The sequence below is a fragment of the Mchenga conophoros genome, linkage group LG14, assembly GCF_057382185.1.
Source record: "Mchenga conophoros isolate Kocher_MC1m ecotype Shallow Benthic linkage group LG14, M_conophoros_male_GT1.1, whole genome shotgun sequence".
Lineage (NCBI taxonomy): Eukaryota > Metazoa > Chordata > Actinopteri > Cichliformes > Cichlidae > Mchenga > Mchenga conophoros.
The window spans coordinates 12,002,409-12,018,839 of record NC_140539.1 but is presented as its reverse complement, the minus strand read 5'-3'; the positions used below and the strand labels follow the sequence as shown (position 1 = coordinate 12,018,839).

The window sequence follows — 16,431 nt, the reverse complement described above, 5'->3', positions numbered from 1 at the left end:
GGGCGTACTGTCTGAAACTCGAGTGTGCTAATAAAGATTTAAAATACACACCAGATTGTCACCATTATTTCATCTTGTAGCAATTTTATCATTTACCACAATACTCGGTGTTCTAGTGAATTGATGCAATATGTGGGTTTTGTAATATCAGGGTTGATGAATGTATTTCCTGGTGACGTATCAGGGTCTTACTCATCACAGTACTCCCTTTTTGACCTTACTAAGACATAAGTGCTCTTCAGCCTGTGTGAATCATCCAACCTGTTTCCAGGTGTGGACATGGAATTAAGCAAGGGATTCCTCTTTAGGTATACTTAGTGGAGAGAAATGGGGGGAAGGAAGGGGTCACCCGATTGCCATAATAAGAGATTTATGTGGCAGGGGGCATGTTGGTATTTAGTATCATGACTGAAATAGAAATAAGAGCTTTTGAGGAAGATGAGTTAAATAAAGTGGAGAAAGAAGAAACTGTAAATAATTTTTTTGTTTTCTTTACTTTTGGCTATAATATGTGACAAGTTAAACTTTTATGTTTGAGGTCAGTGGCTTAATGTGTCTTAATATTATTAAGGAAAAGACTCAAACTGACCCGTATCCACCTGGATCCTGACAGTTAATTTAAGCAATAAGCATCTGAATGTGACTTTTAAAATAATCCCAAACAGTTAGGACTGTTGTGTGTCTGGTAAACCAATAATAGTACTGCACAACTGGCTGCTCATCAGAATTTTTTATAAGCTGTCCATATATCCTGTTCTGTATTAGAAGTTCTAATACAGAACTGTCGGTGAAAATTATTCTTGGAGCTAAGTTTAATTGAGCTGCATTTTAAAGAGGTGCAATTTCACAATTTGTGTATATTTTCTAAGTTCACTATTTTGTATGTGTTGAGAAAAACACAGATTTTAAAATTACATGGTCTAATATTTACATTTAGCATAACTGCAACATTATTTTTTCGTTTGTTTTTTTTAAAGACTCGAAAGGACTTGAAATTCAAAGTTTCAGACTTGTGACTTGACTCGGACTTTTACACCAGTGACTTGAGACTCGACTCTGACTTGCCTGACATTACTTGAGACTTGACTTGAGACTTGAGGATAAAGACTTGAGACTTACTTGAGACTTGCAAAACAATGACTTGGTCCCACCTCTGATTAGAACTAATGCCCTTTGTTGAGATGTCAGCGATGGATGATTACTTTATCATCCAGTGGTCTTATCTGTTGTCTCTCTGTGCCTGCAGACATCAAGGCAAAGTTGGGTGAAGGCTTGGTTTTGCCTGAGAGATGTAAAAGGATTTAGCTGACTTGTACATGTGGTGAAGACGAGTCTGCTCTTCAGGACAGATCAAAGGCCTACTGTGTTCCAGTATTTCTAAACTCATGTGGTGCTGTCTCAGATAATCTCAACAAATTTGGGGAAGAGGGGGAAAAAGAAAATCAATGCAAAACTTCTTCAAAACTACTTAAACTAGATTAAAAGCTTATGTAATCAGCATTAACCAATTTGTATTTAGTTCCAGTGTCGGGCTGTTTTCATGGAGTCAGCGAGCGCATGAGAACGGGCCCTCTATTATGGTTTTCAGGAAAGTCAAGGGCAAAGTGTGTGTCTTGATTGCATTGTTTTTTTAGTTGGTTTACACGTGACAGTGTAGCAAAGTTATTGAGTAAACTGAACGTTTAGCTTTTATTAGAGCTGCACCCACTCGTTAAGGAAATAGTTTTTCTTTCTTTCTTTTTTTTCTGTGAGTTTGCACAAGGTTGGTTTATGGGAAGAAGTTACTCTGAGACAGGCACACAGTGCTTACTGGCAGTCGCGTGTCTGGTAAACAGCAGCAGATGTGGGAATCTTTCTGACTTCCTGGCTTTGTTTGAAATACAGCATGATGCTAGTGGCTTGTTGTGATCAGCAGTTTTTTGTAGTGCCCAAAGATGGTTTCGAGCCCTTATCACGACACAGGGGACGTGCTTTCATTTTTTTCTGTTTGTGTGCACACATACATGTCTGTTTATGTCAGACAAATGCTGATTTTTAACCAGGTTTCTGCACGTAATTACAGGCTTTGAGGCTGTCACTGGACTTTAAGTGTTGCCTGAGGATAAACGACACCTGGAACACTGTTGTTGTGCCATCAGTTTTTAAAAGATACTGGTAAACCCTCTCCTCCACTTTTATCCGTGTTTGTGTTTTGTACACATTGTCCAAAGCAAACGGATGGGACTGAAACGTGACAAAGATGTTTTGTTTGAGCGTTTGCGGAAGAGACTATCAGCTGAACAGTGATACAGGCACCTGGTTATAGGTCCTTACCTGGGCTGTGTGTGGGCGATTTGCCTTTAACGTTAAGTAGGTTTCTCGAAGTTTGTATAATTAGCTTAAGTAAATCGCCTGATATCAGACAAAACAGATGATCCTGTTTGTTGCCAAGTTTCTATTAGTGCTTAATTGTGTCCAGGTACAACCACTGCTCATCTATATTTTGCCTCGGCCACATTAAAAAAAGATTTCTTTCTGTAACTGTAAGTGTAAAATGTAGTCCGGATCCTTCTGAGAATAGCCTCGAGTGCCTGACTCAGGTATGTTCATTTCCAGCACTCATACCTTTGTCTATCAGATTACCAAAGAAACAGTAGTGAAACTTGTGGTACTTAATTGCACGCTTGCAGAAGCCAGGGGAAAAGGGCAGCAAGCCGACTGTACTAGCAAAACAAAAGTCTATGTTTAGTTTGACCCGAATTTTGTCTCTTCATCGGTCCTGACCTCTTCTGCTCCAGAGGCCCTCATCTGCTATTTGAGTTTCCATGTTTGTCCAACAGTCTGTTTAGCATCGAGCAGACTTTGTGGAAATGCACTTTGATTAAAATTACAATCAAAAACATGTAACCTCTTGAGATTTCGTGTGACACGGGCCTTCAGCCAGACTTGAATGAGGACGTTGAGGTTTGTGGGTCTGCTAGCTCACCGTGACACTACACGAACTTCTCCCTTTGGTCTTCTGTCTGTCATTTTTTTTTCTGCATGTTCATGGCTTATGCTTCCAGGCATCAGGGCCCACGTGCACCTGCAGACATGTGGACACACATAAACATACACAGCAGCTAATTCCCTGCCTTTCTCATGGGCTGTATCCGTCTCTGTTGTAAACTCCTAAAGCCTTAGGAGGACCTGCCCTCCACAGAGCAGACCCTATATTTATCCCACTCTCCTCCTGAGAGTGACTAATATGGGCACAGGCTGGAGGAGGGGGTCAGTCAGCTATCTGCCCACTATGTGGAGTGGTCCTTACATAGTGATGATTGTGTCTGTGGCTGTTGCCCTAACATGTACCTACAGCTTTGCTTTAGCCCAAAAGCCTGGGATGGCTTAATGCCAAAAGATGACCCACCCTGCTCTCAGCTACACGCTCTGACCGGGTCTTCTTTCTTTACCTCCCATCTTTCACAGTCCACTTGGCTCTGTGGAGCCCAATTTAACTGAACTCGTTGCCCTCTTTCCATTTCCCCCTTTGCTGTGTCCTCATGTTTGTAGAGCGCTGGCCTTTAAATCAGCCTGAAAGTGCATATTTTCAACTGTCTTGGCAATTTCTTATCTTTCTCTCATACACTCCTACAGACTGCAGTGTTATCGGTCTGACGGTGCCATATCACATTACTAATTTATCATTTAAAATGAGTTCGGCTTAAAGGCAGCTGCATAACATGAGTTGATCATTCTAATTTAATGAGAGGCTTGAAGTGATTCAAAGATTTACCCATTAGATTCAAAGCAGATGTGTGTGATGGTGCAGAAATTAAGAATTATGTCCCTAATGACTCTATAGTGTGCCCTATTAATTAATGAATTGAAAATTTTGTCTATAAAATATCAGAAATCAAGAAAAATGTCCAGATAAAACTGTTCACAGCTCAAGGACATTAATCTTGTTTAGTAAAATGTCAAATTAGAGAAGCTTGAACTGGTGAATGCTCATTATTTATTTATTTGTTTATTTCCAAAAACTCTTCTTTTTAAACAAAATAATCAATCTCTTGATCATTCGATGCAACCCTGGTGAGATTCCTCTGGGTGATGATATTCTGTGCTTCTAACTGGCTTTACTTGTTTGTATTCATCCAGCACTAGCCTGAGTACAGTATTACAGCAGCACACGCAAGCTTCAGTGTGAACCCTCTGCAGCGTCAAAGAGAAGCTTCTATGTACAGTTCATCGACTGCTGAGACTTTTAAAGGACTACTGTATTTTTAGAAGCTGTATATGAGAGTCATTCACAGCCCCCCACCTTTCAAAGCATGGGGCTTACATTACTCTCTCTGTGTGTCTGTGCGCAGGAATACAAGTGCGCGTTTGCTCGCACGCGCGTGACCCTCCACACCAGGTTCTCGGGAAGAGTAGCAGTGTTGCATTACATGACATTGTACAGTAGCGCTGCTGTACACAGTCATTTCCAAGTACAGCACATAGGAAACTCACAAGTGTAAGTGGGGCATGATGCAGCAGGAACTGAGGAGAATGACAGAAACTTAAAAGTAGGACAAAGTTGTGTGAAATGCAGAAAACAGAAAAAAAGAGGGGGGGGGGGAGTAAGAGGAAACAGCTGGTTCAAGGGTGGGTGGGTTATGGGAAATGAGCCCAGCACAAGTCAGTCTTTTTTTGTTTTTTTCCTCTGCGTTGTCTCCTGATTCTCCATATCTATGGTCTCAGCAAAACTCAGGAAGGGCAGTTGGATGGCGGGGAGGATAGAGAGATGAAGTTACAGACAAGAGGGGGGATGACAGGAAGACTAAATGACAGACAGCACTGGACTTTTTTTGCTGTTTTGAGTGTGAAACTGTAGAACTTGATGAACTCCAAGTTGGGTTCATTGAGTGTAAGCCTGCTGCTAAAGCTAAAATATGCTCGCGGCACACTAGGGTAGCATCAAAATAAACATATCAGTCAAATACCTGATTGTTTGACCTCAGAGATTTGATGTCATCACCTCACATTCATTAATCCCAGTGATCTTTATCGCGTCAGTTCCTTGTTTTAGCTGCCAGCTAAAAGCCGCCCTTGTTTTGAGCAGAACAGGTTGGACGACTGCTTGGAAGAGTGTTTCCTCTACTAACTATTTGTATCTGCAGTGGTTTTGTTTTTGTTTTTTTTCTATTTCTTTTTTGAACTGATGTTTATTTACTGCATCTTTTAAAAAAAGTCAGAAAAGGATCTTCCTTAAGAATGTGTTTAACTTTTAAGACTCACGTTTTGCTGATTAGGATCATTGTGGCTGCACGCACATCTGTTTCTACACCGGCTGCATTCTTGCCAGCTTGACTTGTGGTGTCATTTTTGGCAAAACCTGCAAAGTGAATACAGCCGATGTGTTTTTGTTATAATGATGCATTTCTCCTTGGGCTGGAAGAGTTACTTAATTATATATTAATTATATTTGTTAAGAGCATAATTTTCATAGCAGCAGTACTTTTCTTTTTTCTTTTCTTTCTCTCTGTATCCACTCATGAAACACTAGCAGCCGAGCGCCCGGCTGGCCAAGTGGTAGACTTCTCGCTTAGCATCATTAAAGTTATGCTTTAATGATCGCATGGTTATCATTAGCTGCTGCAGGAGTAGATGTTTTAACTTGTTTTCTAGCTGGTCAATCATACATGCAAGCACGACACTTTAACTGGTATCCAGTTAAAACATTGGCCTCAGTTTATAATGCATCTTCCTCCTCAATGCAGTGACCTCAGTCACAGTTAATAAGATTAAGTGTCTCAAAGGGAGCAAAAAGCCCGTTTAACTAGGCCTGCTTTGGATTGAAGTATTGTGCGCTGGCCAACTCTTATCGCAGCTAAAACATTGTGTAGGAGGGGGACTCGTTCCATCTTCCCTCTCGGACCCCCGGTCCCCCTCAGTTCCCCCTATCCCTCCCTCCTGGCAGCTGTTAGTGTGAGTAAGTCTTGTGTGTGTAATCCAGCTGTGTGGAGGACCAGAGAACATTGTGTTCTGAGTTCACATCGGGGCTTGGATGTTGTTTTGTTCGCATCGGTCTGTGAGCTCTGATCTGGGGAGCCTGCAGACCAGAGGCGAGCTGAATGGGGCATTGTGACGGCGACACAGGGGCACGACAACGCTCTACTAGTCCGTGTCCCCGTCTTGTGCCTGTTATGGGCATCCGGGGTCGGCATGTGGAAGGAAGCGATTTCAAATTAAGTTACGCAAAAAAATACCAGTTATGATTAGATAAGTTTGCTTTTTAGGCTTCTATTCATGCTTCATTTTCTCTTCTCTTCCAGTATCAGTGAGAGCTTCCTCACAGTTAAAGGTGCAGCCCTCTTCCTTCCCAGGGGTAACAGTCCCACGCAGAACTCCGCACCTCGAATCAGCCAGCGCAGGAACAAACACACAGGTAAACCCTCATACTTACAGCGCCCACACAAACAGCAGCTGCACCATCTCCCAAAACTTCCTCTTACTCCCTTTTTCACCCCAAACCTCACAAATGAACTCTGTGGAAAAACTTGAGATTAAAGAGCACAGTATGTCTTCAAATGGACATTCCTCTACAGCATCATGGGTCACGGCTGGCGTTAATTTCTGTCAAGCTGTTTCACAACAGAGCAGATAAGCTCAGCAGTGGTGAGCTTGTTTGCTGGATAGGAAAAAAAAAAACCCAAAAACATCTTAATAAGTCACAGACAAAACGGATCCACACGGGAAATGACACTTTCTATCTGATGTCGTCTCATACTTTGAAAATGTTTTTGTCCAGGTGACCTCCAGAAGCATCTTCAGACCATGTTCACTGTGCTGCGCCCAGAAGACACAATCAGACTGGTTAGTAACAAGCACACATAAATAAATATAATTACAAAGGTCAGTTGTGTGTGGTCCTGTGATCAGAGAGCATATTCCAGAGCATCTGATTAAGGTCTTAAGAACTGAAACATGGATTGACTTTTGAAAACATAAACAGTTATGAGGCAAAGGAAGTCTCAGCTCTTCCAGCTGTGCCAACAACAACACCCTCACATGAACCTTGCAGAACTCTAAGTGTACTATAAGTGTGCTCGCCTTTCCCCTGATGTCCCTGCTGCATGTTTAATGAAAAGGGCTTATGAGAGAGGGATTTTTAAAAAAAGGACTGGTTAAAACCACCTTAGGTTGTCCCTGCATATCTCATATTCACTATCCAGAGTTTTAAATGCCAGTCTTGTGGTATAAAGTATCTATAGGCCCTTGAATGATAAAGGGTTGATTTCCAGGGCTGTAAAGAGTCAAAGACATTACACAGGTGATTCTACAGTTTGCCCCTGTCCTTCTTTTCTTGCAGGCTGTGCGTCTGGAGAGCGCCTGCCCTCAGGTAACCCGCTACATGGTGGTGGTTTCCACCAATGGTAGACAGGACACAGAGGAGAGCATCGTGCTCGGCATGGACTTTGTCTCCTCTGATAGGTACACCTTCTCCGTCTTATTGTAGTTTTATAATAACTCAAGAATTTATGTTTTTGCTATGCAGATTTCTTTTTTCTTCTTGAATTGGATCGTCCTCATACTGTAACTGTGGTGTAGTTGACACAGTCAGAGAAATTCAATAAATCAGTGAAAGTTTTTTCAGCTAAAGGATAAAGTAAGCAAACCAGTGGATCTTGTTTCACTGTCTTTACCTTGTCGATCTTCTCTGGCAGCTGCTGCACGGTGGGTCTGGTTCTCCCTCTCTGGAGCGACACTATGATCCACTTGGATGGAGATGGGTAAGACGCCACACCTACTCCCTGCTTCCTCTTACTGCTCCCTGGGGCAGCTGCCCGACTGCTCTGATGACTTTGTTTACTTGTTTGTGAGCTTTGTGTTTTCTAACCTGTCTCTTTGCATCTCCACAGTGGCTTTAGTGTGTCGACAGTCAACAGGGTTCACGTCTTCAAACCAGTGTCTGTCCAGGCCATGTGGTGAGCAACCTTTATTTATTCCACCAGAATGACAGCCGTGTGAAGCTGTTGGCCTGCAAACAATGTGTCCATTGTGCTCCACCCTTAACTTTGACCTCCAGACTGTTTTTTCCTCACTTTTTCTTATCTTTTCATTTGTTGTCTTATCATGTTTTTGCTTTCAATCCCTCTCACGTGTCAGAACCGCCTCTTCATATCTTTATTTTGTTGTCCCCGACTGACTTCCTCCTTTGAGTATGATCGTGTTATGCCTCTTTATAGCTTCAACCTATGCCCTGTTGTTTAGTTCTCACATGTTTTTATTCATTCTTCACACATCCATCCTTTTTATTTTCACTCTCACATAACTTTTACTCTGTATAAGTCCAAATTCCTTTCTGCACTTTTCATTCCTCCCAGTGACATTTACTCATGTGAAAAATCTCCTTGCTTTCAACTGTCTGCCCTCAGGTCAGCCCTCCAGTCGCTCCACAAAGCTTGCGAGGTGGCTCGCTGCCACAACTACTACCCAGGCAGCCTGTTCCTGACCTGGGTCAGCTACTACCAGAGCAGAGTCTCATCCAGCCAGTTGTGTATCAACGAATGGAACGCCATGCAGGATGTCGAATCGCACCGTGCCAATTCACCCGTCCTCTTCACAGACCTGTGAGTAGATTAGGATGGCCACATTAAGGAAAGGGTTTTTCAGAGAAGCACTGCAAACCACTTTGAGAATTGTGTGGCATAAACCCTGCGCCTGATGTGCACACATGCACATGACATAGACTAGAGGGTAAACACGCTGCTCCCCAGAAATTCACAGCAGTAACTGCTCACACAGTCGTACACAGTTTCATCACAAATTCACCTTCACCGTGGCTGTTTCTGTGAAAAGTAAAAAATATGTTGCAGTCGCATCTTCCTAACAGCATTGCCTAACAAGCATAACAAGTGTTGCTACATCCCCAAACTAAAATATTGCAGTCTGCAGATCCATGGACTCTGGAATGAGGCCACGTGCCCTCTCTAACCTTCCAGGAGAGGCAAAAACAACAGACCAAAACAAAAGCCTGAAGCGCTGATGTTTACAAAGGTGCCTAATCATTAACGTGTTCACAACATGATGAATAACGCTGCCTTATCAACATATTTACATGGAAACATAATAAAATACAAGCAGTGACTTCAATAGATTTGTCTTCACTGATACCAGGGAAATTCCCCTCCCTGCTCCTTCGTCACATGCTCTGCTACCTATTTAGACTGTCTGCCTCTCTCCCCTCACGCACACACACACACACACACACACTCTCTCTTTGGGGGTCTTCTGGAGTCTAAAATAGCCAAGGCTTTAGCTGTCTTGATTTACTTATGGAAAAGTAGAGTCCAGATAAACTCATAGGTAAGTAGAGTCGCAGAAAAACAGACAGGAGCAGGTGGTGAGCACAAAGACGGGGGCTACTTGAGGAAATAATGAGGAACAGTTCGGGCAGAAAAAAAGCCACTTCAAACCATACGTTTAAACACTTCGCACACACAGACACGCACAGTCTCTCTCGGAATGATTTGGCTCTGCCCCTTACAGCCAAACACAGAAAGTTCCTGTTGGTTTTCCCGGACAGGGAGGCTGCTAAAGCCTCGTGACATGTCAGTGTTTGTTGACATGGCTTTCCCCCGCCCCAACACTAAAAATAATCTTATCTACCTGCAAGCAATTCAGGGAAGCTGCGTAAAATTTCCATTATTCATTTACTCATTAGCTCCGGTCCTTATGTCGTCATTTGCCCTCGTGTAGTCTGTGTTTTTGCCTGACTAGGCTTCCCTCCCTCAGGCCGTCTGCAGACAAGTGGAGGCTTGTTGTGAGGTAAAAGTGTTACTGCATGTCAGTAAATAACCCGTGTCAGTTTTTGTTGTTGTTGTTTTCTCACTCAACCCTCGTTCCACTCAACTCGTTCTCATGAGGTCAGGGAAATGTTCAGGGTTGAGCTCCTACCTCATTTCCAACACAGATGATGCTTTCATCTGTGCAGTGTCACACACCTGTGGTCACTGTACTTTCCCTTTTTGTAGCTGCTGACCCACACTGCTGTGTGCTGATGTCCGGAATCAGTTTGAAGCAAAAAACAAAAGAAAAAATGTTAGAAGAAGTCGTTCACAGACAAACTGAGCTCTTCTCTCCAGAGAGGCAATTAGGCCACTTGTTGGTATCGTCGGTGTGACGTCGGAAAGGCCCCCAGCCAGAACACTTAGGAACACAGCGCGGCACAACAAGAAGCAGATCCTACAAGGGGACTTTGTCTAATTCTGAGAAACTGGAGAGGGGAACAGAAAATCTGAGAGCACAAACTCAAACGGGAGCACAAAACAAAGCCGTAGTTCTCTGGTGGAAGTAATGTCATTGAGACTTGCGTAAAAGTGAACATGAATGTAATGCAGCTGTGAAGGTGGCTCTCTTCAAAGTGAATTTTTTTATTTATTTATTTTTTTTACTTTGGCCAAGTGTTAAAGTTGTTTTTAAATGGAGGTCTTTGTGTGTTTTATGTGCAGGCCCACAGAAAGGGAGCGCACAGAACGGCTGATCAAGACGCGCCTCAGAGAGATAATGATGCAGAAGGACCTGGAGAACGTCACCTCAAAGGAGGTGAGGGGACAGTGAAATTTACATTTGGTGCTTAGATGTAGGTGTTAACTATAGACTGCACATTAAAGGTGGATATAGTCACCATGACATCTCTCATGGCTTGTGAAGTGAACAGATGGCCTTGTGTAGATGGCCTCCTTCTCTCCTCTTTCAAACCAGCTGTCTACACAACGTAAACATTGGCGTCCTCAGTCATGTGTCATTTGTCCGTTTTCAATTTAATTAAGTTTTATTTATATAGCAACCAATCACAACAACAGTCGCCTCAAGGCTCTTTATATTTTAAGGTGGACCCTACAGTAATACATACAGAGAAAAACTAACAATCATATGACCCCCAATGAGCAAGCACTTTGGCAACAGTGGGAAGAAAAAACTCCCTTTTAACAGGAAGAAACTTCCGGCAGAACCAGGCTCGGGGAGGGGCGGGGCCATCTGCTGCGACCGGATGGCGAGTGAGGGGAGAAAGACAGGATAAAAGGACATACTGTAGAAGAGAGAGGATTCAGGGTCACCTGAATCCTAACCACCTAACCAATTGCTTTAGCAAAAAGGAACGTTTTAAGCCTAATCTTAAAAGTAGAGATGGTGTCTGTCTCCCAAATCCAAACTGGAAACTGGTTTCAGGAGAGGGGCCTTTCTGTGCAAAGTAACTTAAATTTAAATTAGAATTGAAACTAGACACTGGGGCTATACACTCATCACTAAAGTGTTTACAGAGGTCATAAATCAAGAGCAACAGGGTCATTTTCTGAAAAGCTTGATTCAGACTTCCTTTTGCAGCCCAGATGTCTCCTCACGATGGTCGTGAGAAAGAATGCATGTTTACGCCACTGGCTTCACTTTTCAGACGCAGAGGCTGCAGTCATCTTTTATGTACAGTCTGTGGTTTTATTACTTGTAAAGATGTACTTATGCCCTGATTTTCTGCGTTTCCCTGCTGCTGTTATCAGCTGTCATCAGACCATTTATTGTTTGCCTGAACTTTCACAGATCCGAACAGAGCTGGAGATCCAGATGGTGTGCAACCTGAGGGAGTTTAAAGAGTTCATAGACAATGAGATGATTGTGATCCTGGGACAGATGGACAGCCCCACGGAAATATTTGATCACGTCTTCCTGGTGAGACAATTGGGCTTTGATTCCATTAGCCTGTGAAGGTTTGTCATGTCAGACTTGAGGTTCAGTAAAAAGCTGCATCTAACCTTGTTTTGTCTTTGTAATTGTAAATAAAAACTTAGCGCGTGCTGTTAATGACTGGACCTGTGTTGTTTATAGGGTTCAGAGTGGAACGCTTCTAACCTGGAGGAGCTGCAGAACAGTGGGTAAGAGATCAGTCACTTAAGCTAAGATTAAAATTGATCTATTAAATAAATTTTCTCGTTAAAGTCGATTGAAACGAGTAGCTCGTTTATCATCGTCACATCCATGAGATCACACTGACACGCCTCCTCCCGTCTCTCCTCCAGAGTGCGCTACATCCTGAATGTGACCCGGGAAATCGACAACTTTTTTCCAGGAATGTTTGAATACCACAACATCAGAGTGTACGACGAGGAGGCCACCAACCTGTTGGAGTACTGGAACGACACGTACAAGTTCATCACCAAAGCCAAGTAGGCTTCTACACACACACACACACACACACACAGTTTAAGCTCCTCTTTCTCACTAGTTCATGTGCTTCAACCCTGCCTCTTTCCCTTCCCACTTTAGGAAAGCCGGTGCCAAGTGTCTGGTTCACTGTAAGATGGGCGTGAGCCGCTCTGCTTCCACAGTGATAGCCTACGCTATGAAGGAGTATGGCTGGAACCTGGACACCGCCTTTGACTATGTGAAGGAAAGACGGGCCGTCACCAAGCCGAACCCTTCCTTCATGAAGCAGCTGGAGGAGTATCAGGGAATTCTGCTGGCAAGGTGTGCTCTCATGCAGAAACATGTACAGTTCCTTAGAAGGAATTTGGAGCTAACGAACTCTTCTCTCCCTCTTGTTCTTCAGCAAACAGAGGCATAATAAGCTATGGCGTTCCCACAGTGACAGCGACCTATCAGATCGCCTGGACTCGAAGCCTTCATCTCCCTCCTTGAACCGCGCTGACTCTCACAATAACAACACCTCCTCCCCGTCTGTGCATCACTTCCTGGGTGTGGCCGTGTTGCAGGCGCTCTACCCCGAGCCCGAAGACTCTCACGCGCTCTCCAACGGAGTGTGTGACTCGCTGGTTCAGGAGGTCAGATCAGATTGCGCAGACCCCCGCCTGCTTCCCCTCCCCAGACCCCGAGCAGCCACCGTGGTCCCAGAGGAAAAGCAGGGCAGCTCGGCGAGCGTGGCCATCACTGTGCCCGTCGCTCTTCCACTTCCACCACCATCGCTCCACATCCTACCTCCCACCCCTGAACTGCAGCGCGCTCACAGGGACACTCCCACACATCTGTCCTGCTCAGTGGGCAAACCAGAGGAGCTGTTCCTCATCTTACCCGACAGAAGCAGTTCAGAGGAAGTCTCTCCTCTCACTCTGGGATCCACTGACTCGGACATGATCAACCAATCATTGTCTGATTTAACGAACAACAGCCACACTCCGCTCAGCCCTGCGACTCCCACTTCCTCGCCTCCGATCTCGGCTTTCGCTCCCAGCGACGACAACAACAACAACCCGAGCGAGTTGGATACCCGCGGTGAGGCAGATGGGTCATCGACCCACAGCACGGACAGCATCGACTTCTTCAGCGCCCGGGAGAAGTTTCTGGGGCTGGCCAAAGATGGCCGACATCGGACGCTTTCAGAGCAGGCACAGCAAAGGACGTCTCTGTCAACTGACAGAGAAACAGAGGTCAGCGAAGATGAGGAGGAGCAGAGGAATGAGATGAGTCAGGTAAGGTTTCATTCAGCTGCTTCTTTCTGTTCATTTTTATTTATTTATTTTTTTTAATAGCATCTCAGTTGTACGACCACTTTTCAGAGTGACCTTTGTCATCATCATCAGCTGTAAAGAGAAAAATTTAAAAATTCCGGTCAAATCCTTTGATTTAGGAGATTTAAATGAACTTTGAATAGTATCCACGGTTTTATTTTAAAGTTTTAATCAGAGGGAAGTAAACTGGAATCTGAGTGAATGTGAGGACTGTGTGGTAGCAGATAGATTGAGCTGATCACAGTGACACCTGCTGGACAATGAGAGAATAATCAAGACCAAACCTCCTCCTATAACGAGTTGTCAGTAGTATTATGTGGATTATAAAAGAGTGTAAACAGGACTGAGCTAATAAGTCATTGCTTGGAATAAAAGCCTCACAATGGCTGTGCTAATAAAGTCTGTATCCTCTCTTTGTCTCTCAGGAGTCTGATGACAGCTCTGACAAAACCAGTCCTGACCGGATTCATCACACTCACCACGACAACGGAATATCAGTCCGCCATATTGTCACTGAGATCGAAGCCATATCACACCCCGCCGCATCTCTTCAGACTCCTTCCTCCTCCTCATCTTCTCCACTCCCTCCATCCTCTCACAGTCCTCAGGTCATCCGACCGGAACATCAGGAAGAGGGGGAGTCTTCTGAAGTCACGCACACCTCTTCGACTCCACCTTCACACCCCCAGCCTCCCACCACACTGTTGTGCGACTGGCCGGCGGGCTCCGTGCGGCGGGCCACCAAGCAGCTGGAGCAGAAGCTGAAGCAGGAACTGGAGATGGTGGCATGTCAGCGGTCTCCGCTGCATTCGCCCAGCAGCGAACAACCTCCTGTCATACTGTCCGTATCCTCCGAACACGTGCTGCTCCACTCCCCCATGCATGCTGCAGAACAAAGGATCACTCAGGGAGAGAACATGGCTGTTTCTGCTAATGCTACGTCCAAAGATGAAGAGAAGCACACGGGGTCACACAAAAGACCCGATTTCTCAGGCACAAGCGACCTCCAAGACCTTTCATGTTCCCCAAAGTCAGATATCAGCCAAGTCTCTGGTGCTATACCTGTCAGTGTGCACACATCCACAGATAGCCACACAGTGACATCATCACTGGCCTCTGCTGAGCAGTTATCAGCATCATCTCAAGATACCTCAGCCCAGTCTCTCAGACGGGGCCAGCTCCATAGCCAAAACCTGCAGGACTGTTCGAACCTAATGACTCTGGATGGCGTGACGCTGCAGGAGTCGGACACGGATGAAAGCTCTCGGGTCAGGCAAGAGGGCTGCGGCCCCGTCTGCGCTGCCCAGAAGAGGCTGGCCCGAGGCAGCCAGGAGCTGGAGAAGATTCAGCAGACGCTGAGAGAGCTGCAGGCTTTTCTTCACGAGGGCATCACCCTCGAGACGGCAGACAGTCGAGCACAAGAACTGGGGCAGCCTCAGGGGCCAAGAGACGCCATGGACACAGACCCAGAAAGTTATAAAGGGGTGAGTTTTGAAGAGAGCCCTCCAGCTCTGAAAGTGGGGCAGCAGCTCCTAGAGAAGCAGGAGCAGAGGAGTTTGTTGGAGCCAACAGACTGGCACAGAGCCACAGAGCTAGAGGCGCGCATCCGCCAGGCGGGGCTCACCCCCCCGTCTCTCATGAAGAGATCGGCCTCCTTGGCTAAACTGGACTGTCTGGAGCTGTCGGCTCATGACCTCAGCAGCTTGGACCTGAGGACGCACAACAGAGCAACACTGTCGCACTCGCCTGACTCGCCCTCGTCGCCCCAGTCTCACCCGGACGACACATGGAAGAAGCAGAAAGTGCTGGCTCAGAGGCCGTGCTCTGAAAGAACAGGTTCGTGCAGTGATGACACATCCCCTCCACCCCTCGGCCTCTCCCCCTCCACCAGAGGGGAAAGAGGAGAACGGGAGGAGTCAGAGAACAGCAGCAGTAGCAACAGCACGGTCCCTGCATCCCGTCAGCCGGGGAGAGGACACTCGTCAAGACGTTCTCGCAAAGCTTCCGCTGAGAAGAAGCAGCAGCGAGCCGTCACTCTGCTATACAACACCATGTAACCTCAGATCAGCAAGACTGGAACACATGCGACTGAAGCTGCGCTTATGTGTGTGAAAGAGACCGCATGATGTGTATGAATGTCAGCTGTAACCCCCTGTGTGTGTTCTCTGGTGTTATGTGTATAGTATGCAAGACATGAATGATGAGCATATATTTGCATGGAAACCACTGGATGTTTGTATGAACTGGAGTTCAGGTTCGTCTGTACAGTGTCATGAATGTCCAAACTAAGACTGAACGGTGCTCATGCACTCATTTATATCAGTGTCCCCTTTTTTTTTTTTTTTTTAAGTGTGACCCTCGCTGCCTGTTCAGAGTTTCTAAAACTCCAACCAGAGGGGCTTTTGTTTCTCAAACCATGCACTTTACTGTTTAGATGACTCTTTTTCTTTTAAAAAAAAATTTGAGACGTGTTTCTTACCCCGGGGAGGATTGTTGTTTTGCACTGTTCTCAGTAGACTTGTCTCTGTGGTTTTGTTTTCAAAGCTGGCAGACATGTCTTTATTCAGATTTTTAATTAAACCAGGACAAAGCTGATATGTTGTTTTTGTTTTTTATTATTATTATTACTTAATTGCTTTAGCAGTAAATAAAGGTGGTGAGTTTGTTTTAACGGTAGTGACTCCTTAGTTTTTCTGTTTTTAGCCACTCCCATGTAAGGCAAAGAAATGAGGCCAGCTTTTAAATATACCGCCACCTGCTGGACAGGCTGATCCACACACTAAAACTGGATTTCATGACATCGGGTATTGCCACTACCAAGCTTCTCTTTTCGAATGACTGAAAAGCACATCCTTAATAGAAATACATTTTACCTCTCGTTTTTAACTACAACTAACCGATCTTTTAAGCACGTCGGTGCCAACTCCAGTGGGAAATGATCTCCATCAGTGTTCAGCGCAGCTTA

At 44.9% G+C, this 16,431-nt stretch overlaps 1 protein-coding gene across 2 annotated transcripts in view; it reads left to right on the top strand.

Moving 5' to 3' along the window:
* Positions 1-16,061, top strand: part of ssh2a (slingshot protein phosphatase 2a) — a 31,385-nt gene extending 15,324 nt beyond the window's left edge. For both annotated transcript variants that reach the window (XM_085245263.1, XM_085245262.1), the window contains 13 exons: positions 6,279-6,391; positions 6,755-6,819; positions 7,316-7,437; positions 7,671-7,736; positions 7,866-7,931; positions 8,382-8,576; positions 10,458-10,551; positions 11,545-11,673; positions 11,830-11,876; positions 12,021-12,167; positions 12,268-12,468; positions 12,551-13,427; positions 13,892-16,061. In XM_085245263.1, coding sequence (XP_085101389.1) covers positions 6,279-6,391; positions 6,755-6,819; positions 7,316-7,437; positions 7,671-7,736; positions 7,866-7,931; positions 8,382-8,576; positions 10,458-10,551; positions 11,545-11,673; positions 11,830-11,876; positions 12,021-12,167; positions 12,268-12,468; positions 12,551-13,427; positions 13,892-15,523 — 3,754 coding nt within the window. In that variant the 3' untranslated portion in view covers positions 15,524-16,061. The remainder of the gene's footprint in view (positions 1-6,278; positions 6,392-6,754; positions 6,820-7,315; positions 7,438-7,670; positions 7,737-7,865; positions 7,932-8,381; positions 8,577-10,457; positions 10,552-11,544; positions 11,674-11,829; positions 11,877-12,020; positions 12,168-12,267; positions 12,469-12,550; positions 13,428-13,891) is intronic.
* The last annotated feature ends 370 nt before the right edge of the window (positions 16,062-16,431 follow it).